The sequence below is a fragment of the Anastrepha ludens genome, chromosome 3 (genome assembly GCF_028408465.1).
Source record: "Anastrepha ludens isolate Willacy chromosome 3, idAnaLude1.1, whole genome shotgun sequence".
Lineage (NCBI taxonomy): Eukaryota > Metazoa > Arthropoda > Insecta > Diptera > Tephritidae > Anastrepha > Anastrepha ludens.
Genome location: NC_071499.1, coordinates 106,135,268 through 106,161,604, shown reverse-complemented (window position 1 = coordinate 106,161,604; position 26,337 = coordinate 106,135,268). Strand labels below are relative to the sequence as shown.

General features: G+C 33.8%; 1 protein-coding gene across 2 annotated transcripts in view; it reads right to left on the bottom strand.

The window, feature by feature from the left end:
- Positions 1-20,531, bottom strand: part of LOC128858703 (alpha-tocopherol transfer protein-like) — a 34,782-nt gene extending 14,251 nt beyond the window's left edge. The window contains exons 1-3 of one of the 2 annotated variants that reach the window (XM_054095178.1): positions 20,442-20,531; positions 20,266-20,389; positions 2,737-2,896 (exon numbers count right to left, since the gene is read on the bottom strand). In XM_054095178.1, the coding sequence (XP_053951153.1) occupies positions 2,737-2,896; positions 20,266-20,347 (242 nt within the window). In that variant the 5' untranslated portion in view covers positions 20,348-20,389; positions 20,442-20,531. Of the gene's footprint in view, positions 1-2,736; positions 2,897-20,265 lie in introns of both variants that reach the window. The other variant, XM_054095177.1, reaches the window with a different exon arrangement.
- Positions 20,532-26,337: the final 5,806 nt, after the last annotated feature.

The following is a 26,337-nucleotide window of genomic DNA, read 5'->3' as shown; positions in this document are numbered from 1 at the left end:
GGATATCTGAAAACCATTTTGAAAGACCATTTGGGCCTACGAAAAGTCAAATCTCGTTTGGTATCGAAAAGTCTCAATTTCTTGGAAAAAAGTCGTCGCGTTGATGTGTGTGAAACAATTCTTTCAGACTATCAGGACAAGCTCAAATGCATCATTACGGGAGATGAGACTTGGATTTATGCTTACGACCCTGAAACAACCGACCAATCAAGCGAATATCGCGCTAAAGGCGAGGCCAGACCGAAAAGAGCACGTTCGTCGTTCAAAATAAAGGTCTTGATGACAGTTTTTATCGATTTTCGTGGTGTGGTGCACTATGAATTCCTTCCACCTGGCCAAACTGTTAACAAGGAATATTATTTGAGCGTTATGCGTCGTTTACGTGAAGCAATTCATCTAAAAAGACCAGAATTATGGGCCAACAACTCTTGGTTTTTGCATCACGATAATGCACCGTCTCACACTGCACTCGTTCTTCGTGACCATTTCGCCAAAAATTCCACGCATATCGTTCCGCAACCACCGTATTCGCCTGATTTGGCTCCGTGTGACTTCTGGCTATTCCCAAAACTCAAGAGACCACTCCGGGGAACGCGTTTCGAATCGATTGAGGAGATAAAAGCTGAATCGAAGAAGGTGCTGATGGCTATGACGGAAATGGACTATTTGGCATGTTTCGGGGATTGGAAAAATCGTTGGCATAAGTGTATTTCATCGAGAGCGGATTATTTTGAAGGGGATGAAATTGATTTATCGCCATGTAGCGTTTCTATTACCTACGTTTTGCCTCGCTGCTTTTGTTCCAGATCTGTATTCTTAGAATGATGACATTAACCATTTTAGTTGAAATGCACAAGCTATGCAATTTATAAATTAAAAGATGTCTTGGAACAGTGTAAAAAGCTGCTTTGAAGTTTACAAAAACTTTGAAGTCTACAAAAATGATTGATGTCCAGTTGTAAATGTTTCGTGCAGTACTTTTTCCGAAATGCTGCTTAGTATTCCGTGATTAATCTTCTACTCTCTAATTAATTTGTAAGTCGCTCGTTTAGTATGCCCATCACGATTTTAGCAATGCGATTCATGAATAATATACCTCTGTAGTTCGAAACTTCGTCCTTATTATCTTTCTTAAAGATCGGGAATATGACACTAGTTTAAAAGCAACTTCTGCGTGCCCATTATTATATTCCAGTGTTTAGAGTGAACGATATGAAGTGTTACCTATTCAAAACACCACAACTTTTTTGTGTGAAATTAGTTTTTATTGATTTCAAAGACAAAATTGTTCAAAAATGATGGACCTTTTGCCTTGACTATAGCCTTCAAACGGTCAAAAAATGTGTTGCATGCTGCACGAATGTGATCTTGAGGTATTTTGGCCCATTCTCGTATAATCGCTTTTTTCAGCGTATCCATACTGGCATATTTTTTATTCCTCACCTTGCTCTCCAAAATGGACCAGTCCATCGGATTTGCGTCTGGCGAATTCGTAAGCCATTATGTGGACGAAATGAAGTATGGAACATGATTTTTTAACCATTCTTGGTTCACACGAGCTTTATGAGACGGTGTCGAGTCCTGTTGGAACGTCCATGGTCTACGACCGAAATGTTTGCGTGTTCACGGCTCTAAAGCAGCTTCTAAAACATTTTCCCAATAATAAGTCAAGTCGCATTCACTTTGACACCAGGCTCGATAAAAACGATTGGAGAGCGTCCATCAGCGGTCACTGCGGCCCAAACCATTACTTGTGATCGGAAATTGCTGCGAGTGGCCATACGTAGGCTCAAATTCTCATATGAGCGTTCGGTCAAGTAAACACGATCGTTTTGAGTATTTATGAACTGCTCAATTGGAAAATTTTTTTCATCAGAAATCACAATGTTAGGAAATTCGCCACGTTCGTGCAAGCGCAACAACTCCTTTCCTCTTGCGCACCGAACTGTTTTTTGCTGGGGTGAAGGATCGTGTCCTTTTTGGAACTTGTAAGCCTTGACCTTGAGCACATTTTTCAATATGCGTCGAATGCTGTCTTGTGATATTTACAGTTCTTTGGCCATTTTTCTTCCACTTCGACGTGGATTTCGTTCAAGTCGTGCCTTCACTTTCCGAACCATTTCTGGCGTTGTTGCGGTTTTTTTTTTGGTCCACCTCCATAGCGTTTTGCAATGCTTCACTTTGAGGTGAATGAGCTCACGTACAATGGCTGGTTGTGATTTTCCAGCCAAATATAACGCAATTACACTATTACCTTTGAATTCCATCACAAAAAAAAAATTCAACAAAACTGAGACGCAAATGCTTTTGATGGCTTATAAACAATATATTGAACTGTCATTAGAACAATTTTGACGTTGATGTCATGAGCTGTTTTACTGCTGATGCAAGCAGTGTGAAGTTGGATTCTTGGCAGAGCTTCTTCTCAAAAACGGGGCTCCCTTAACGGTTCTATCAGGAATCGACTTTTAAAGCTTCATACGCGTAATATAAAAATTGCTAACTGATAACTAAAATTTGTAAACTTTGACCTACTATAAAACAAATGGTACGTAATGGACTGCAAATTGGTTCTACAAAAGTGGTATATGGTATGATATACTTCCAGGCTTATATGGGCTATTTTAAGTTCTGATATTGTAAAATAATATAAATTTCCTCTATTTAATTACATGCTAAATTTTTTTGAATTTGGTATTTGACAGAATGCAACTTCTTTGCATAAAATTTACTTACGTTGCTTCTCGCACTGCTTTAACTGCATCCTCCTCAGGATCCCGATCGAGAAATAATTGTGGATTTTTGTTTCGCAATGAAAAATTTAATTCAATGAGTTTTTTGGTATCCTCCATATTGAAGTACATACATTTGAAAAAGCGGCGCAAGAGAACACGATCTAAAAATATAATATTTATAATTAATAATATTTAATTTTATAATAATATTTAATATTTCGTATTTATATAGTTAATGAAATGCCATTAATATAATTTACTGATAAGAACTACGAACTTAGACTAGACTAGAAAATTACATTCATTTAACTTTAAATTTCCTTTGAGAAATATCTCTGCGTGCTTGGAAAACCTGGAAAGGAATTATAGTCCGGCGGTCGTGAGGTTGATGTACTCCTACATATTTTCAGAGCCCCATATTGATTCACAATCTCGCCTTCCTTGTTATGTTTATAATTTGAGCTATCAATTTTATTGCCTTTGACAATTAAAATAACACCCGTTTTGCGTTATATGGTTAGATATTTACAAAATGGATCGCTTTACGTTTGACAAAGTTGGGAAATATTAGAATCGAATATGGATTGATCAGTCGAAACGGTGATGTCAACTGGTCACCTAGAATCTACGATTATTGTGGGACGCCGTTAAGGATATCTGTAACGACAAACATCCAGAGATAATTCAAACTTGAGACATTAATTGAAGTTGCGTTGTTGAGATAAGTGCCAAAAGTCGCAAACTGTCAAATTGTTTTGACAGAACGGGCTGCTGTAAAGCTAGGCATTAAAGTTATTGGAATGATATTACATGTTAAATGGTAAAGTTTACTCTTTCATTCGAACGTCTTTTATTTATACTCGAATTAAATTAAATTCAAAATGTTAGATGGAGCACTATGCATATCTAAAGCTGCAACATTACAGTATTTGCCGATTAGTCATGGCGTAACCATAAACAGCTGATATTGGAGTAGAATTAGTGACAACTTTTGCATTTTGTCATAAAAACAGGGATAATTTTCCACTAAGTCAATTAATTTTCCGTCGTTCGGTTTGAATATTCAAATTTTTATCGCAAATATCAAAACAAATGTAGTATTACGGATTCGGCGGGAAACCAAAGCTCAATAGATACATACGGCTACGGTTATGGTTACGGCGTTAGTGTGCGGCACCTATATTCGTTTACAGTGATGCCCATATGTTTGATCAGAACAGCTGATTGCTGTGGTTACGGTTATGGCTAAGGTACGGCACCACTAATCGCAGCTTAAAGTTGGTTTGGGAAATTTGGGAACTCTGCGTAACTTCATTGCGCACCCACAATCCTTTACGCTTTATACAATACGCTTTATTTAACGTACTTAGAATTATCCGATTCAAGTCAAATATGCCCTGTTTTGTTCGCAAACTTGTTGCCATTTAGAAGGCAACTTCATTATCCCCCCCTTTTTATCCGATCTTTTTCGCTTGGCGTTGTCGTACGCGATCCACTTTTCATCGCCAGTCACCATCCGCTTCAAAAATGGGTCAGGTTCGTTCCGTTTTAGCAGAGAATCGCAAGCGTTGATTCGGTCCAAGAGATTTTTTTGCATCAACACGTGTGGCACCCAAACATCCAGCTTTTTTTGGAATCCAATCTTCTGCAAATGGTTCCAAACAGTTTTGTGGTCTACACCTAGTTCCTGACTAATCGAGCGAATGCTCACATGCCGGTTTCTTTGGATAATTTCAACGTCTCTACGACGATTGGCCTACCAGTACGGGGAGCATCTTCGACATCTACTACACCAGAACGAAATCGATCGAACCAATGCTGTGGTGTGCGAATCGTTACAGTATCAGGCCCATAAACTTCGCAAATTTTTGCCGCCGCCTTGGTTGCATTTTTACCTCTAAGGTAGTAAAAACGTAAAATATGACGAATTTCTTGCTTGGTGGACTCCATCTTTGTCGCGCTATAACTTAAGCCAGAAACGTACGATTACAACACTGTCAAAGAGACACTTGTAGTACAGATTGTCGTCTTCAAATCGCCGTTTATTGTGATCCAATGCAATAAGTACAACGCATAATATGTTTAAATGTCGCGCTCAATTGACAAAATACGACATTACTTTTTCCCCAACCCAATATAAAAAAATAAATAAATGATTTTAAAATTAGCATTAACAGACACATTTATGATGGGCAGTTTCCAATCAATTAAAGAAATTTAATCGAACCTCTTCAGTTCTGACACATTGTTGTTTCTAATAGTAAAAAAAACGTGTAATACTATTTATTAACCAGTTGAAAGCAAGTGCTGTCAACATTGTTATCTGCTACTGACATTGTTATCAATCCCTCTTTTGTGGCGAGCTTACGTGAGTTTATATTATATTATTTCCGCGATTAAACCGCTGATCGAATATACACGCATGCACATCCATATACCATACATATTTACATAAATATGTATTCCAGTGCATTGCACTGAGCAGAAAATCGCGAATATTAAAAACACTTCAATATTAATAGTTTGCTTGTAAAAACACGCAAGCCCCTCGCAAATAAATGCAACTAAGTACCAGCTGTCGCAGCAATACGCGTAAACGTGTTTTAATAATGTATGCAGACATTAGCAATACACCAGTTTACAAAATCGAAATTTTTTTCTGTTTCCCAAATAGGTTTTATGTCATTCAACTTAAAAATCACACTCACATAATTTTTCACAGATATGATTTTTCGAATTTTTTCCTCCGAAGTTTATCTCCTAATTGACCGATTAGACAAAGAAAAATTGTTGAATGAGCACACAAAAAAAACTTTGTAAAATTTTTACTTTTCAATACTTATAAGCAGGGTTAGGATTTTAAGGCATTTACCTATTTTGTCTGCATGATCCTATCTGTTAACGAAATCAAGAATTACGCATTTGACATCTTTTTTATACAAAATATAAATTTTTATTTTGCCTTTTTTGTGCCTTTTTTGATTTTATCGCCTTTTCTAGGTGCTTTGCCTTTTTCTTGCCTTTTTATATTTAAAGCCTGACAAAGTACTTTGGATTTGGCACAGCTTTTTTGTTTTACAACTTCTTCTTCAGCTTGCGATATGATGAGCTTCTTTTTTTTTGTAGATAAGACTTGACATTTTCAAATTCGTGCTTTAATTTTCTTTGTGAATTAAATATTTACGATAATTTAAAATGCCTAAGGCACATTCTTATAATTCCGTGAAAAGCCGCGGCTATATAAAATAATTTGGGAAAGATATACTTTCGACTGACGGAAAGATACTAATTTGTTCATGCTGTGGAATAAAAGTAAATCACAACAAAAAACATCATATTCAACAACATCTTCAAATGATGGTAGCCTGCGATATACCTTTAATAAAAGCCAATCATAAAGAGTTTAGATCGTTTATGGAAAAATATGTCCAGAAAAAAGTTCCTGATCAATCGACTATGCGGAAGCAGTATTTAAAAGAAATTTATGAAAATGTTTTGGAAGAAATACGGTCGCATATTGGAAACAGCAGCATTTTTGTGTCAATTGATGAGACTACGGACAAAGCAGGCGATTAGTTTGCAATGTCATTGTCGGTCCTTTACGGCAATCAAAGATATTGTTGATGGTCTCAACGACGATGCGGCTTGCGTTATTTTTGCAAAGAAATTGTTTGCAAACAAGGGAATTCGAGAGGACTTGGCTTATATTCAGGCTAACTTTGGGTTTATAGTAGGCGAGAGAAATTCATTCAAAATTCTTCAGAAAAGAGGTTACATTTACACCTAAACATATTTACATACATTTATATACTAGTTCAATCCGCTATTAACTTGTTCATCATGCATTGTCTTACGGACTATTTATATAAACTCGTTTTAATTTCAATATTTTCAAGTGCGGAACACATTTTTATTTCAGGACGATTTTAAATGACTTAAAAGTTGGATTTTACAACGTAGATTTATACCGATTTTCTACTTTTAATATTGAAATTAAAACGAAATTACATAACGACCGTTTCCACCATCTTCAGTTAACGCTAACTGGCACTTTATTTGACAGAAATCGTTCGGTGATCTGATGGTGAAAACGGCACTAATAAATATTGAGTTGAAAAATGCGCGGTCTACGAATTAGTAATGGATTAGGCTAGTATATACTATGATTGGTAATTTAATAATAAATATTTAGGCGAGCCAATAAATAATATATTGGATGCACTGCAAAATATAGAAAACAATTTAAAACAGACCAGAGGGCCAGTAGCTACAGCAATATTGGAAAAATTTAACATGGTATTTCAAGAGAATCAAGGTCTGCAAGTGATAAAAAAATTTGCCGTGATTCTGAATGGTGAAAAGTCGGTAGCATGGCCAGAAAATATAACCACAACCGAGGTGGAGTTTTTGAATTGGGCACCATTAGTCTCTGTGGATGTCGAGAGGAGCTTTAGTTCATTCAAATCAATGCTTCGTGATAATTTAAAAAATTGAAAAACAAATGCCTTTTTTTGCCGTTTTTGAAAACTCATTTTTCCTATTTTCAAATGTTTGCTGCCTTTAAATCCTAACCCTGCTTATAAGCAAGAATTTATGGTCGCGCACACCGTCTACGACTACAGTAAATTCTATTAAAACCCTTTTCATTTCACTTAATTTGTAATATATTTCACAACCAACAAAAACCTGTTTATACACAATGAAATATAATATTTGCATTCACGACAAGAACATCTATTTTTTTTGTTTATATGCGGCACAATGAAAGGGCACCACGGTATGTTTAACACATCTCGTATGTCAAAATACGTTGCCGCACCGAACGTAAAGGACTCGTTCTGAGAGCCCTATTGCTCACGCACTTGCTTCATCAGTCGTTGTTCCGGGGCAATGAAGCGATCTAATAATACGTTTACATATGCATTAATCACCTATAAATCCACCAAATTCATCTACCTGTTTACAAATGGCAGATTACCTGCAAAATTGACAATCAGCTGTCAATACTGCTTTAAGAGGGTTTTCTTCATAGAAATTATTATGAAAAATTATGGCAGCAATGGGCATGGGACATTCAATATTACATTTTATAATGAGTAATAAGAGGACAAAACGTTTATGGACACACTCTTTTTTCTGTAAAATTAATCCATAATTAATAATATTTAACAAACATTTCATTAGAATTATGTTTACAGACCTGTTTTCTTTGCCGGCATCCATTTTATTTAGTTTTTATATTGATGTTTCTCCTTACATTCGTAATATATTAATAATTATCGATAACACAGAAAACACAGGGTTGTATGTCAAAAAGTATCATTATTATCTAGGATTATTTTATATTCTCAGATTTTGGGAGAGAAATTTTGTATGGGATAACGCGCTTTTTAATTAAGGATTTTGAGTTAAGCGCGAAAAAGTTGATCATCTACAGGGTGGGCCAAATAAGACCTACTAATGTTTGGCACAAATAACTTTTTTATTTTTTTACATATTTATTTTTCTCTTTTTGTAGGTTATAATTGAATTGTTGGAAATTTTTTATGGTACCCTACAGTACAACACAACGCGTTAAAATTATCGAGTTGTTCTATTCTTACAGAATTAGTCACACACATTGATTTTTTAAATAATGTTTTGATGTCGGATGAAGCGCATTTCCATTTAAACGGTTATGTCAACAAACAAAACTGTAGATTGTGGGGCTCTGAAAATCCAAGGGCAACACATCAACATCATTTGCACTCATCTAAATGTACTGTTTGGTGCGGTGTTATGACCACTAGAGTTATCGGCCCATATTTCTTCGAAAATGAGGATGAAACACCGAAATCGATTTCAGGAGCTTCTTTCAGAACATTGATTGAAAACTTTTTGCGGCCAATGGCGGAGTAGTATCCTAATTTGTGGTTTCAACAAGATGGAGCAACTGCGCATACTGCTAGGCAGTAGTCTTTATTCATAAGTCATTTAGTCATTTAGTACAAAACGATTAAAAATGTATACTTATCTTCTTAAGGATATCTTCCGTTAGTGTGTAATTAAAAAATAGGAGCCGGTCAAATGGAGACATTTTGTGCAGCAGCTCAAAGCTAACAGAAGCTGTAGCGCCAAATGATGATGATGAATTAAATAAAAAATAGTTTAAAAAACTAAAAAACAAGCTTTTATTGCCAATCGAACTAAAAAGTAAAAAATAAATTTTAATGACAAAGAGACCTATAATGAAGTAATAGCAAATCGAACGATCAGTCATAGTCAACTACCTCAGAACAGAATTATAACAAAAATTAAGATACAAATAGAATAATTCAAATTAGAGTTAAAAGCGTGGGATGCTTGATATAGTATATTAAATATTACCATCATTCTATTGGCAACTACCTATGTACAGAGGGTTATTTTTTATTTTCTACTTTTTAGTTCGATTAGCAAAAAAGCGTGTTTTATAGTTTTTTTTTAACTATTTTTTATTATGAATGAAAATTATTGTTATCATTGCAGTCAGTGAATTAATGATTCGATATATTCGTGTTATATTTAATTCCTTTCTTATCGACTGGGAGTCTAAAGCTATGAGTTATCGGCCGTGATAAAGAAGTAATCGGGATGAAGAACTTATTTCGTGGAGGGAGCCTGAGAAACGGCTACCTCACTCCAGTTTTTTTCGATTTTCGTGGTGTGGTGCACTATGAATTCCTTCCACCTGGCCAAACTGTTAATAAGGAATATTATTTGAGCGTTATGCGTCGTTTACGTGAAGCAATTCATCTAAAAAGACCAGAATTATGGGCCAACAACTCTTGGTTTTTGCATCACGATAATGCACCGTCTCACACTGCACTCGTTCTTCGTGACCATTTCGCCAAAAATTCCACGTATATCGTTCCGCAACCACCGTATTCGCCTGATTTGGCTCCGTGTGACTTCTGGCTATTCCCAAAACTCAAGACACCACTCCCGGGAACGCATTTCGACTCGATTGAGGAGATAAAAGCTGAATCGAAGAAGGTGCTGATGGCTATACCGGAAATGGACTATTTGGCATGTTTCGGGGATTGGAAAAATCGTTGGCATAAGTGTATTTCATCGAGAGGGGATTGTTTTCGATAGGGGATGAAATTGATTTACAAGAATAAATAAAGATTTTTCATTTTACAACCAAATTCACCTTACTTTTTGCCCACAGGTAAAAAAACGAAAATATTAATCCTGGAAATCCAAATAAGGATGATGATAAACTTTTATCAAATTATTGCATTGTCATCGGTCCTTGATAGGTGTGCAAAATTCCAAGTCAATCAGAGTTTTAGAAGCCAGTGAAAATTAAGCTCAAAGATTCCGTTACATACATACATACATACATACAACCCGACCTAATAAAAGTGTGTTAAAAATAGAATAATTTCAATAAATGCGAGTTACAGTACACATCTCCTGTTCTGTCTTATTTCTGGCGTTTAAGTTGAGTTTTGGGCTTGAGTGTATTAATATGATACTCGTATATGTACTTTTAGTAGGATTCTATGACAAATACTTTTATAATACATTTTAGCCCACTTCATTTCTTGTTTATTTTTATCCTTTTTTGAAAAAGAGACAAAAAATACCCATCTTTTGATGAGTTAAAGGGTTAAAATGTTCTATAAAAGTGTTCATTAATTTTCTAATGTATTTGCGCGATCGGTTCCGAATATTAGAAGCAACAGCAGAATTAAGTACACGAACAGTTCGACGAAGACTGAAGCCGATTGGCTGATTTGTTCAAAAAACCAACTTAGGTTGCAAGAGCACAAAAAGCGTTTGGAGAGGATATGATTTCAGAGATTTCAAATTCTCCGATGAAACCCAATTTGGAGCCGATGGAATGGCGTATTTGAGGTATAGATTGGGCACACGATTTTTCCAAGTCTAATTTATTACAACTGATGGCATCCGCATATAAGTAAAAATATATGTGTATTTTGTTTTTGCTTTTTGAATTCCATCACGTCAAAATCAGCATGCTCTCCTCCACACTCGACATTTCGATTCCCCTCCATGAATGCCAAAATGAGTCCTTCACCTCGCTTAACTTTTTTCAATCCAAATACACTTTCATGTTTGTTTTGCCACTCTAGCAAAAAAAATAACATCGCCACTCATGCCCACGCAAGTTTTTGTTTTCGCTATGTCCATTCCCCATGATGGAAAGAATAATGAGATGGCGCCTATCGTGGTCCCGTTACTTTGCTCTCAGCGGATTCGACCACGAGTTACGTCTTTTCAGCTCCACTATGGCCAGATTACTATTTTCGAAACTTGCTTTAGCATTTTTTTTTGTTATTTAATCTCGGAGTTTTAGTTCTTTCTTCATGACATTTTTCTAGCCTGTTCTTATTAAAATGTAATGTTTATAATTTTGTAAAATATACATTTTTTAATAATTAGTTAAATAATTCACCCAGTTTTATTTAGCTTTACTTTTTTTTAACATCTGGTGGCATTGCCCGCGATTGCAGTTGTTGTTGGAGTTCTTCTGCTTTCGGCAGTCAAATCTCTCTCTCGCTACTGCAGTGTTGCCTAGCTTTGGATATAAAAACGCACTAAAATGCCCATTTAAAGAAAATAAAACACCAAATTTTTATTGAATCACTTAAAGAATTTTGTATGCATGACAAATTATCTTTAAAATGTGCGGTGTTTTAATTAAATGTGTTACGGTTATGTACAATTTAATTTATGAGTTTTGTTTTTTGTTAAACGAAACTCTTTTGTTAAGGGAACGACTTCTTTGCTATATTTGAGGTTATGTAACTAGATAAGGTACTCTTTTTGTAAAAATGTCATTGTGGTTTCTTTAGTATTTTCTGGTATTTTTTTTGCTTATTTTTACTTTAAAAGCACCTCTTAATGCCCTATGTCCCACTAAGGATTTAGGACCGGAAGAAACGAATATACCTCTATGGTTTTAATCCGCATTCAGTAAATTCAAACGCCTTTTAAAATGTGTGAAAGGTTTTGCAGGGTTCAAACCCCCTCAGACGAAGTTTTAAAAGTTTTTTTGATATGAATCGATATGAAAAAAAAAATAGCACTGCAACAAAAGTTGGAACCCCCCCCTAAATCTGAGGGTCTGCGCCCGGGCCTGATAAGAACCAACCAATTTTCATTAGCACTAAAATCTTCTCAGAGTGGCATTTTTTAACCTTCTTTTATATAATAATACAGTTTTTTTAACTTAACTTTTAACAACCAATTTTCATTAGCACTAAAATCTTCTCAGAGTGGCATTTTTTAACCTTCTTTTATATAATAATACAGTTTTTTTAACTTAAAGTTTCGGTAGCTTTAAATTCAAAAAAAAAAAGAAACAAACACGAAACTTCAAAATTTTCGCATTTTCGTCATAAAAAAGCACTAAATTTAGTGCGAAGAGCAAATGGTTGGCAATACTGCACAACTTGGAAAAACGTGACGTCACGTACTCTCTGATGGACACAATCTTTTTTCGATCATTCTTGTCATAGGTGGGCACACTGCATTATAAATTTACTGCATTACAAATAGCAGTAATCAGTAAAATTTTACTGATTACTGAAGTTTAATTTGCATTACCAGTAAACTTTTACTGATTACTGAAAAAAATTTGCAGTAAAAATATTTTTTACTGATTACTGAAAAAAGTTTGCCGTAAAAATATTTTTTTACTGATAACTGAAAAAAATTGCAGTAAAAATACTGTTAATATAATTTGATTTGCATTATCAGTATAATATTTACTGTATATGGCCGCTATTTCTGTCCCTGACATTAAGTTGCGATTTGTGAAAGCTCTTTTAGAAACAGCTAAAACGCAAACAGAAGAGGAAGTTAAAAATTGTTCAACACTTATGTGGTCAAGTATGGAAAAGTAGCCTGTGCCAAAACTCGTATTCTTCCTCAACCACCTCAAAAAACATTGTTTGACTTCGGGGATGAAAGTAATGGTAAACTTTTTACACTTGGTTTTCAATTAAATATTTGCTTTATGCATATATTTACTTAAATAGATATTAGCATACAATGTGGTTCCACTGACTCGGAAAATTATCTTCAAGAAACGCTCTTATACCTGGCCGAACGAGAAGAAACAACAAGTTGCCTAAATAAGTATCAGGCTATTAAAAACGTATTTTTAAAATATTATATAATACCCCATTACCGTCATCTGCACCTGTAGAACGGTTGTTTTCATTCGCTGGAATTGTAAATCGGTCCAGAAGGCAAAAACTCAGCGATGCAAATTTTGAAATGCTTGCGTTAAGAAAGGCTAATAGCTAATAGCAAATCAAATTATATTAACAGTATTTTTACTGCAATTTTTTTCAGTAATCAGTAAAAAAATATTTTTACTGGAATTTTTTTCAGTAATCAGTAAAAAAATATTTTTACTGCAATTTTTTTTCAGTAATCAGTAAAAAAATATTTTTACTGCAATTTTTTTTCAGTAATCAGTAAAAAAATATTTTTACTGCAAATTTTTTTCAGTAATCAGTAAAAAAATATTTTTACTGCAAATTTTTTTCAGTAATCAGTAAAAGTTTACTGGTAATGAAAATTAAATTGCAATATCAGTAAAATATTATATTTACTGCATTTTTACTGTTACTGCAAAGTGCCCACCTATGATTCTTGTCCATTTTCACTAACATGCACTCTCCCCTACAAGACAGAGCTGAGCACTTGTGACAAAAATTCCAACACATTTACAAGTATTTTATTAGTCTCTAATACATGCTCATTATCAGAATAGCATATACAATATTTTTTAATGGGGAAATCAAATATTTCATTTGATATTCTTTTCCCCTGTTCAGTGTGACTTCTATCTCTCTTTTACCAATAGCAATTTTATATAAGTGAAAAATATATCTACTGTACTTTAAACGCCAAGGCATCAGAGTTGATTAATTTTAACGAAATAATGTGGCTGCTCTGAAAACAGTTCTAGTGTGAGATTTAGCTATTTTTTTTTAATACTTGTTATAGCCGAGCGAGTAGATGCTTGGTTAAGACTTGAAAATTTGTGAGTTCGAATCTCAGTGGATGAAACACCGAATTGGTGTGTACAAGCTTTTTAATGTAAACAAAAAAATATTCAAAATTCGTGAGTTCGAATCTCAATGAAAAATATAAATTTTATAATTTCTAAATAAAACAATTTAACGAAACTCATCAGCCTGATTACTTTTTAATGAGGAGTTATTGAGGAGTTTGTGCTGATTACTTTTTGATGACGAAAATGAGTAGTTTTAGAGCATAGTAGATATATTTTTCAGTTATAAGAAATTGCTATTGGTAAAAGAGAGATAGAATATCACACTGGCAAGGGGAAACTATCAGAACTTTCCTATGGCTAGAACAAAATTGTGTAGTTGGATGATGATAGCGATGATGATAATATGAGAGCTAATATGATAGTCAGCTGTCTTGTAGGGGTTACATATATACATATTTATGGTTTCGAGCGCAGCTGTGCGGGAACAGCGCAAACACGCTAGCAGCAAAAGTTTTGTGTGCGTGAGTTATAGGATATGTACATATGTAGGTATAGTATGTGCCAAATGAAATTAGAGAAAGACAGTGGTGTTCAATTCCTAATGTCAAAAGCGCTGGAAATAGAGCATTGAGCTATTGAAGCTTCGCCGTACTTCGAGCAAAGCTATAGAGCGATTCACTAACTTTTAACGATTGTCATTTTTGTCTGCAGTATTTGCACTAACGATTTTGCAATTTACAAACAGCTGTCTTCTTTTTTTTATTCATACTGATTCAATTTTAATATCAAAATGAGCGAATAATACGAAAAAGAATAACAAGCCGCGCCACAGCCAAGCAATTCGATCAAAAATTTCTTTTGCCGCTTGCCGCTCCACTTGGGTCACAGGAAACCTTACCCTAACGAAAAACATGGAGCGGTTGATTGCAACTGTTACGCGATGTATGCTACGGCTAACGGACGACTGGCTCATGGATATTCCGCACTGCACAACTACAGGCAGTACAGCTAAAACCTAGTAATGTAAAGACAGAATTTAGAATTAGCTTGAAGGTTACAAGATTACCTGTTTTTCAGTCAAAATATCTGTTATTCTGGAACCTCGAAGATTACAGTCAAGCTGAGAAATTAGGTCCTCAATCAAGTTTGGAGTTAACCGGAATAGTTATTGCAACTTCCCTGTAGCCAATGGAAAGGATTGTCCACATCCCGGAGCAAACTTGGGTTCACTGTTTAAGAGCCCACTACCTCCTCTCGACGCGGTAAGTCATAAGCCAAATGCTCGAAAACATATTCGCCTAGTTTTAATAAGTTTTTGTATTGTATATTTAACTCAAACTACTAATTCTTGTTTTCTCGTTTAATTTAACCACAACAACATTCGACATGTTAACCAAACAGTTGATTTTGTCTTATTTCATTATGATGGATTACCGAATAGCGAAATCGTTAAACTTGTGGTTAAGGAAGGATAACAATGGGAATATCGTTAAAATGTGTTAAGGAATCGCACTACTGGTCTCATATCATTTATTTCAGTATTGTCCTATTCATTTTTGACAGTTATCGAAGCCAAGCACACAAAGCCAGCCTGCATGGGCCTGCACTTTTACATACATATACTCTCGTCGCTAACAGTTTCGTCGCTCTACCTTTTGTCGCCTATTTGTTGTAACTGTAAATACAACAGTGTACCATATCAGATGTTGGATCATTCCTCATTTTTCTTTTTGTTGCTGTATATAAGAGAACTATTACAGAAAGTCATTCTCTATTTTGTTCTGTACCATTCTTTTAGTGCTAATTAAAATCTTGAATATAAATATTATGACTAGAAGACTCAGTAGTGTTTCCGGCGCCTCAATACGGCACCATTATCGAAATTCGGGGAAAAATCCCTTCAAATTAGTAACTACCTTGAAACTTATATGATTGATTGATTTTCCTAGAAAGAAAGTACTTTCTTCCCCACTAAAAATCTTGTTAGCTATACATACATATACGTAAGTATATTACACTGTAAGAAATAAGTAGAAAATGCTGAAATTAGAACTCCAAATCAAGTTTGAAATACATATATTCTTCATTAGTTTTGTCTTTTGAGAGCATTTCTGCACAGTTTCTATACTTTGGTAAATAATCGTAAATTGTGGTCTAAATCCTTCCGCAAATCAAAAATCTAAAATCAACAAAGTTATAGCGAATTGTGATGGTGATGATATGACTCCGTTATATTGTTTTCTGTGGGAGTGTGTTATAAATCTTTTTATACGTATCGATTTTTGAACGCCTTTCAAGAAAGTTGTTCATCAGACATCTTTGAGCCATTACATTTTTTCTTCGAGCAACCCTGAGCTTGTTTACGTTCTATACTACAAGTATGTTTACGTCTATTCGAAAAGTGAAATAATAAAAATTTAATAAAATCAATATTAGTAGTTTTTTGGCGAAACCTCCGAGTGTATTTCTGCCATGAAAAAGCTCCTCATAAAACACTATGTAGGTCGCTCCATTTGTGAAACAACAACAAGACACACGCCTCAAATAGGCGGCCAAACACCTAACAGAAGTGTGCGCGTCAATTATTTATTTATTTTTAAAAAGTTTTTAATTTAACTAGAATTTAATGAGCTATAAAACTCTTCGTACACAACTTTTCTAAAAGTTTTGAAAATTTGATGAAAATTTGATTAAAATTTCTCTAATTTTTTTTATACATCTTGTACAAAGTTTTTATAAAAAATAATTAATTAATATTAATAAATGAATAAAGTGTCAAATCTTGTCAGAATGTTTAAGTATATTTTGGAACTATAAAATTTTATTTATAGCACGAAAGTTTACTAAAAAATACTTAATATTAGTGTGTTTCATTTAGTTTTTCACATTTGGGCAGCTAGATTTGGAAAGTTACTCGAGCTACTGAATACCGAGTTGTAATGCTCTAAAGAACTCGGCTTGGAGACCACTAATTTTTTACGTGTGATTAATGAAATGAGGCGATAAACTTAAACTAGGTTACGGGATGCATTTGAAATAAATCATTTAATTAAAATTATACACTAAACTTTGAACGGGACATTTTGTTCTATTTATGCCACTACAAAATGAGGAAATTTTTATTGAAGAGTTCTATAAATGTATATGTATGTGAAGACTTATATTTAGTGCCATTTATAAAAGTTTGCAAAAAAAGTTTGTTAAAACCATTCGTGTAGTGTATTTATGTGTCCCAACTAGCAAAAATCATAATATAGTATATTAATTGAATGTTTGTATGTAATAATTTCATGTACATTAGGGTGTGCCACTTTCCATATGAAAATAAATCGCGGAATTATAAAATTTATTCTAGTTTAAGGCTTTCACAAAAACGTTATATTTCGGAAAATAGTAAGATTTATAATACATTAGCTGGAAAAAGAAATACATTATTTTCTCGGTAGGTGGCTGATATCTCGTAAAGTATCTAACAAACAATTTAAAGCTTATGCTAGTTGTTAAGACGACATTTCACACAAAAAATTCTTTTGCTGTTTTTTGTTTGTTCCATTAGGTTGTGAGTTACAGGGTGTTAAGAATGAAAATAAACAAACAGAAAATGCGGTACATTTAACAGTTTTTCTTTAATAAATTGCGAAATTGCAAGCCAAACCATTGGGATTTTGAATGGTGTAACAGCTAATTACGTGCAATTTTGGTTTCGTCGCCGTTGAGGCATTTTTGATGTTAAAGAAAATATCGATAATGTCGATAAAAACACAGAAATAATCGGAGTTGACCGATATGTTAGTAGTCGAAGCATCGCCCAGGAGCTAAAGATCGACCATAAAACAGTTTTAAACCAGTTGCGCAAAAACTTTACGGAAAAATAATGGATTTCTTTGTCCCCAAACTACAATAATATCTCATTATTTTCATTCCGCTGATGAAATTTTCAAATATTTTTATGTATCTACATCGACATTTTATGTATGAACTCTTCTATCAGCTGAGTTGACTTTTCGAAAATATAAACATTTTTTGAAATAAATTTTATTTATAAAAAACTCGTTTTTGTTTTAGATATTTTCAAGTGAGTCCCGCTCACGTAAATCTTAATATTTTTCGGAAATATTTCAGCAACTTTTTTGTTGAGCACCTTAATGTACATTTATAACATTGATAAACGCGTATCTTGATTATATTTATTACTTGTACATGTGTACATATTTTTTGCGTGTGATTTTGAAAACAGTTATATACATACATGTGTGTACATACATACAAATTTAGAGCGCTACTTAGTTGATGCTGTTGATAAGCCTAATTATCTACATACATACTACTATAGGTATATGCCCATATTTCAACGCATGATTAAGTTCGGCTTACGTATAGCTTCATATAAATAAATAAAACATATTTTCAAAATAGCACAGGCTTAAAAGTAAAATTTTTGCTTTGTTTTGTTTTTTTTTTTTTTTGTAGAAGAAGAGTCTGGGGTTGATTCTCGAGTACTTTTGCGCACTGATTACGAATCTGGCAGAAGTGGTGTGTCGAGCAGGTTTAAGAGTAGTTCTGTGTTAAATGTACCAAAATAGCAATTTTTGTGATTGTTTATATTAGAAGTGTAAATTACATTTTTTTCTTAAATTTTATTAGCATTCTCGGCTGTAAAACCCATTATTAAATAGTTAATTGCAATGATTTTTTTAAGTTATAAATGCTTGAATTTATGACCTTTAAACATTTGTATGTTTAAAGCAAATTAACCCTTGGGGGACCGCTGCCATTTTAAATGACAAAGTATGCAAGACTTTGCACTCCGATCTATAACACCGCGTTACACACATTCTGTCCTATGAACCAAATATACTTTTTCGGGAAGGGGATAAAAAATAAAAATACGCGTGTATCGGCGATTCTCATGTACACGTCACAATTTTTTTTTTTTTGTATTTTATAACTTTAAGCGAGCAATTCTTGTGTGCATATCTGTATAGCCACACGATCTCATGTTTAGCTTAACGGATTTGAATGAAATTGGGCACACAGATAGTGTATCACATTTCTAGACTCTTCACCAAGGTGTTGCCACTGACAAATGTTTCACAGGGTTGCCACCTGTTCGAAATTAAAAAAAAAATTCCATGAGATATGCCGATGTGGTTATCAAAAGAAAGGTATTTCACTCCGCATTACAATAGAGATATAAAACCCCGAATTTTTTTATTAATTTTATTATATTAAAATTAAAAAATGTTACATTAAAAATTTTCCTTCAAGTTATGCCGAAAATTTAGAAAAAAAAACTCTGACGTGTACATGAAAATCGCCGATACACGTGTATTTTTATTTTTTCTCCCCTTTCCGAAAAAGTATATTTGGTTCATAGGACAGAAAAAAAGTTCGTTTTTGTAACGCAGTGTAATGGTTGGGTTACTCTCTGATCTTCCCTTCAATGATTGGGTACTCTGTTCCTTTAACTTTGTAGGTTGGAATATTTCCCGATCTAGCCTTGGTTTGTTGTTGTTGTTGGTTTATTCATGCAAATTATAATATGAATTAGAATATTTAAAAACTTATTAGAAAAGATTGTCTATAAAAATTTCCTTAAGGAAACCATTTAATGTTGTTTATTATTAATTATTTTATTCATTATTTATTATTTATTGTTTATTTATATTACTTATTATTTATTATTCATTTTTTATTATTTGTTATTAAATATTTATTATTAATTATTCATTATTCATTATTTATTACAATATTTATTATATTTATTTATTATCCATTATTTATTACAATATTTATTATATATTTTTATTTATTTATATTATCATTTTTTATTATTCGTTATTTATTGCAATATTTATTATTTATTTTATTTATTTATATTATTATTTATTGTTCATTATTATTTGTTATTTATTATTTACTTATTTTATTCATTACTTATTATTTATTTTTTTATTATTCACTATTTATTGTAATATTTATTATTTATTATTATTTATTTATATTATTAAATATTTATTTAAATTGTTTTTTATTTAATATTTGTTATTTATTTACATAATTTATTATTTATTATACACTTAGACTTTAAAGTTTTTTATAAATAGTTAAATGTCCCAAATAGGAAAACTCATTACTATTTTTAGAAATCATTTATAAAAAATTCACAAAAATTACTGATTTGGCCAATGGACCTAAGAAGTACTAAAAATCCTGGAGTTATGGATCATTTTAGAGCTCACACTTGATTTCATTAGGGATAAATAAATAAGAAACACCTCCAACTATTCTTGTACGTGACTCTCATAGGCTTGTGTTGTTAAAAAATTATTAAATTAAAAATTCACTGCAAACTCATCATTAAAACAACACCACGAAGAGTAGCTAAGTTCAGTAAAAAAATTATTTTCACTGTAATATTGCCATAACATTAATGTTTTTTGAGAGTTATTTTTAAACAATTGTCAACACATACATACATATGTATGTACATGTATGCGCACATACCAATTTCCTCCGGTAAATTAGGATTTTCCTTGAACCATTGTTCCAATTCATCCAGTTTCTCATTCAGCTGTTTCCCAGCCATACTTTATTCTATTCTTCAGACCCTCGCAATAGTTTTGTTTATCTTTGTAGACGTTATTTTATTATTATTTTTGTAGTGTTGCATTTATTTATACTTTGTCAAATGCTTTCACAATAACCGCTTTCTCGGACGCAGTCCCTATCACAACTGACCAGATTACGATTGCATTTGAATATACAGTTGATTTTTGAGCTGATTCCAACCGAAATATAAGTAAGTAAATACATATGTATATTAACCGTTCAGCAGTGAGACTGTGTGCAGTTTAATAAATACTTACATACATATATATTTATATACATAAATATGAAAATTACGCTCATATTAAGCACAGTGCTGGAAATACAGTACTTGACCAATTTATTATATCCGCGCAAATTCTATTATATGTACTTCTGTTCAAAAAGTGGTCAGAATTTCTCACGCTTGGTATTTGATTAGGCGAATTCATATAAGGTGGTATCACTAGAGCAACTGATTTGTGCTATCTCCTTTCATTTTGGTGATTTGAATGTCAAAGTGAATTGTTTTGTTTACATTCTGATTGAAATTCGTGAAAAGTAATCGGCTGATTTTGACATTTAAACCACCAAATTACAAAAACAAAATATATGTAGTTTTTTTTGTGCTACTGCTACCATCTTATATGAATTCGCTCTGTATTTGGCACTATCCCACATCAAGAATGATAGAAACAAGATTGCACCCAGTAGAGAGAGCGTGACGTCACATTAGTTGAGTTCTGCAGTGTTACCTACCATTTGCTCTTCGCAATAAATTAAGTACTTTTTTATACCCAAAATGCGAAAATTTTTAAGTTTGGGTTTGTTTCTTTTATTTATTTTAAACTGTTAGTTAAAAAAAACTATATTATTAAAGAAAAGAAGATTATAAAAATTTTCTCCGATCTTATAAAATTTGATATTTTGAAAGTGCAAATTTAATTTTTTGCTGATTTCAAGGTTATGCAAGAATATTAAATCTTCTGCTCTCAACTCTTTTGACATTGAAAACCTTTCTACACATTTTAAAAAGCGTTTGAACATACTAAATGCGAATTAAAACCATAGAGGTGTAATCGTTTCTTCCGGTCCTCAATCTTTAGTAGGGCATAGGGCGTCAAGAGGTGTATTCATGGTAAAAATAAGCAACAAAATACCAGAAAATACTGAAGAAACCATAACGGCAGTTTTACAAAAAGAGTACCTTACCTTGTTACATAAACTGAAATATACCAAAAAGTCGTTCTCTTAACAAAAAAAATCATAAATTAAATTCTCCATAACCAATACACATTTATTAAAAAAAACACAGCTTTTTGGCCTGTTCAGTCTTTGCGTTTTTTAGCTTCCTTTTTTGAGAGCCAGATGGGTGAATTCTTTTCACTAAAAAAAGATATGAATAAATATCCCAATATTATTAATTAAGCTCCGCGAAGCTAGCTACTTACATATATGAGGATAGTACTCACTGTTTCTTCAAATGCACGACAGTATGATCACTATTAAAACTTTTTGTTCATATTGCGCAACAAAAACAAAAAAAGAGGTTGTCTGTAAAGTCGGGTTACTGACGATAGTTTAACGTGACAACGTCATAAGAAAATACTGATGTAATGGTTGCAATTTTCAAAAGAATATTTTAATTTTATTTGTTTGATAGATATTTTGTATAGATATAGAGAAGGAGGTAAATGGAATCGCAATGGAATTGATCAAGTTACATTTATACAAACGTGAAAAATTACGAAACCTTTATAAAATTCATGAAAGATATGTTCAATTTCGATTGTGCATCAGACTTAATAAGTCAACAACACTATGGTGCCCATCATCGATTTGACTTTTTCAAGACACAAGGGACGAAACAGTCCCTTTCATTTCCTACTTTTCCTATCATCGTCGTATTCTCAACAGAGAATTGGTTCATTACCATGCACAGAGGGAAGAAGGCATATGCAAATACAAATATGTGAATTTATATACATATATACTTCCGCGAAGATCATATACGATGCAAAACGACCGTAAATAGGCTGGTTGTCGATCTGCTGGATGTCAGCACTATTCATAGTCATTTTGCATCGTGTATGGTAATGACCTTGGCGGGAGTCCCGTCAAAAACGTTAATATACGAGGGGTGCCTTTTATATGTCGGGATTTGGCAACCCTGGTGTTGCAATCTGGCAACTGACAGCTGTATCGCAAAGTTTGATATTTTTTTGCTTTTACGTACAATACAATCGTGATAGTCCGACGTTTCTTAATCCGACACGTTCGGTAATCCGACAGCCTCATAACGTCTATGGATGCAATTGGCATTATTTTATTTTGATCAGTCGTAGCAGAGCAGCAGAGGGGGATTGTGTTTTGTTTCCCGGTCACGACGTATTTGTCATTAAGTGGATTAACTCAGCAACATTGCATGGATGAACTGAATTCATTTTTTGGCGATGAAGCTCCATCAAGGACCAGTGTTTATCGATGGTATGGTGAATTCATTCGTGGTCGTAGTTCACTCCAAGACGAATTTCGTGAAGGTCGTCCAAAATCAGTTGTTGTTCCGAAAACCATTGATGCTGTGCGCGAACTGATATTGTAAGATCGTCATGTGACCTGTCGTGAGATTGAGACAATCTTAGGCATTAGTGGGACCAGCACACATTCAATATTGCATAAACATTTGATTGTCAAAAAAATTTGTTCGCGTTGGGTCCCACACGATTTGTCAATCGCTCAAAAACGGCTCGTGTCGATTGGTCGAAGGAAATGCTCAAAAAGTACGACATGCTCAAAAGCATGACATCGTGACAAGTGATGAATCATGGATTTACGCGTATAAGCCCGAAAGTAAACAGCAGTCGATTGTATGGGTGTTTCAATATGAGCCAAATCCAACAAAAGTTCTTCGCGCACGAAGCACTTCCAAGCAAATGGTCGCCTGTTTTTTCGGAAAAACTGGACATGTCGCAACCGTACCACTAGAACAACGCAGAACAGTAAATTCTGAGTGGTACACAACCATTTGTTTGCCAGTGGTCTTCAAAGAAATTAGGAAAACCAATCGCCAAAGACGGATCACTCTTCACCAGGACAATGCGAGCTCTCACACAACGGCTCAAACAACTGCATTTTTGAGCACCCAAAACATCGAATTAATGGGTCATCCGCCGTATAGTCCTGACTTGGCACCGAATGACTTCTTTTTATTCCCGTACGTAAAAAACAAACTGAGAGGTCAACGTTTTTTGACATCTGAAGAAGCGTTTGCGGCATTCAGAATGCATGTTTTGGGGGTACCTCATTCAGAGTGGCAAAAGTGCTTCGACAATTGGTTCAAACGCATACGAAAGTGTATAGATCTTCATGGAGAATATTTTGAAAAACAATAAAGTGATTTTCGATGATTAAAATTTGTTTTTGTTCTCTAATCCCGACATATAAAAGGCACCCCTCGTACAGGTATAAAGCGCTTTAATTATGATTTAATCAAGGGAACTTGCAGCCATTTGGAGGCCCCCAAGACCAGAGGCCCGGGGCGTACCGTCCCCTCCGCCCTCCCCTTAGTAAGCCACTGCTTTTGGCTTTATATAACATGAATATTTGAATATGAGAAAGTTCTGTTCAAAGGTGGTGCCGCGTTTGCTCAGCATTTGGTTCATCAAGACAACGCCCGTGTCACAAGTCAATGGAAACAATGGCAAAACTACATGAATCGAGTTTTGGATTTCTACTGGCTGTTCGCAGACCTAAAAAAATGCTCGCTGGTAAGAAATTTCGCTCGAATGAAGAGATTATCGCTGCGACTGAAGCCTCTTTTGAGACAAAAGATAAATCGTTCTACAAACGTGGTATTGAAATGTTAGAGCGGCGCTGGAATGAATGAATGAGAATGAGGATGTTTGCCATTGCCTATCAAGGAGTGACCACTATTAAAAAAAAACCTTTTCTATGATTTGGTGTTTCATTCCTGGGCACTACCAAATGGTAGCCACGCTGTTCAACTAAAAATCGTCTCATAGCGTAAGTAGCTTTTTCCCATACAACTTTTCATCACCTGTGAAAACCGTGTAAACAGCTTATGCGTCTAATTTGGCTGAGCCAAAAGTCTGTGTGAACTTTTGTGTTTCCAACAAGATATTATATACCGAAGGGGTGAAAATATTGACTATAACTTACAGATACTGACGAAAACATCAATAAAGTTAAGAAAATTATAGATAGTTAGGCAGGAGTCGTTATCTCTTCGAATCGGGACGGATCTGCGCAGAGCGCTAAACACTATGTCTTGGAAATAAGACTAGTTGATGCAGAAGGCAAGAACTATTTTGCTATTTTTTCTTGGGCGAGCTGGCGTTGGGCTTGCGAACAGATGCATGCATATAATAATAATCCATGCTTTTTGAAGGTAACTTTATTAATAATTTCTAAGGTTACACCATTCTTACAACTAAGTTAACAAATATGAGCTTAAAAACTAATAGTGAGAGTCTAAATGTAAATTGTTGTTGCTGTGTAACAAAGAGTAAGAGGTTGGTTCAGATAATGTCATTAAAGAGAAGATCGGTTGGTTAGGGAGCAAATTAAGAAACGTGAAAAAGAGATTTGAGAATATAAGTAGGAGAGATAAGGAGAGAATGAGTAAGGAAGTGTGTGTTGTTGGTAGTGGGGGGATGGGTACGTGACTATATGACAACATCATTACCATCGTTTGGCACTGCAGCTCCTTGTGAGCCGTGTCCTGCAAGACCGCTTTTCTCCATTCTTGATGTTCATGTCTTGTCTTCTCTCAGTTTCTAATTCCAATTGTTAGAAGATCATCTGCTACTTCCTATTTCCCCTGTAACCTGTGTAATTTGTAATGGATCACTTGAGTTACACTTGAGTTCTACAGATCATTTCGCATGTTCAATAGAAGATCAATAAATTCCTTGCTATTACGTTGAATAAAAGCTGAAAGAGAATAAGCTTTAGGTAGTTTATAGAATTCAATGCAGTTTAAATTGCAAATAAATTTGAAACGGGAATAAAAAACAACACACACAAATCCAGGATTTCATCAATGCTGGATACAACAAAGTTTCCAAGATGGTAAGATGAAAAAAATAACAGCGAAATTTCGAAAAGATGATTTTAGAGTATTTATTAGGATATAAAGGCTATCGAGATCTTGCTCTTAGATGTACCTTAGCTTTAAAACATCGGTATATAAAACATGCATTTGTGCATTGGGAAATATCATTAATAAACAACAATGGCTCTTGGCGGCACACCTGGCGATGCAATGATTGGACAGGATTTAGGATCATTATCTGCAATTAAAACAGGGTATCGGTTATTAGGATTAAATGTTATCACATTTGCTTAATTGCCTGCACGTATGGTTCATAAAAGTAACAAAAACAAAATAAAATCACACGTCATTGTGTTAGACTTATACTGCAATGATATATGTATGTATGTGTAATGTATATGTATGTGTGTATAAATAAAATAGTTTGACGTGCAAAAATGCCAAAAAAATAAAATGAAATGCAATCCAATTTATGAGTCGCCAATAGTTTTTGTAAAACAAACAAAGCCACGGTATCAACTAAACATTTGTACCCGTACATTATCACTTTCATATAACAAACAAAATGTTATACATATAAAGCAAAATATTGAGCTACCAGCATTTAATCACTCTAGCACCCAACTACCATACATAATCGTACACTTGTTTTAGTTACAAATAGGGGCACATATACACATTCACTTCATACATAAATACATACGTACACATTTAGATGTAAAGCGCTGTTTTATGCACGTGCGTTTTTGTAATTTCAAAAAAATACAATAAATAAATAATTAAATAAATCCGAGTTCGGAATTCTCAGGGGCTGAAAGGTAAGCAAAGGCAAAAAAAAAATACTTCAAAGATTAAGAATCCAAAATAGTTTATTGAGTTTTAGAAAATTTTATTTATAAGAAAAATGAAGTAAATAT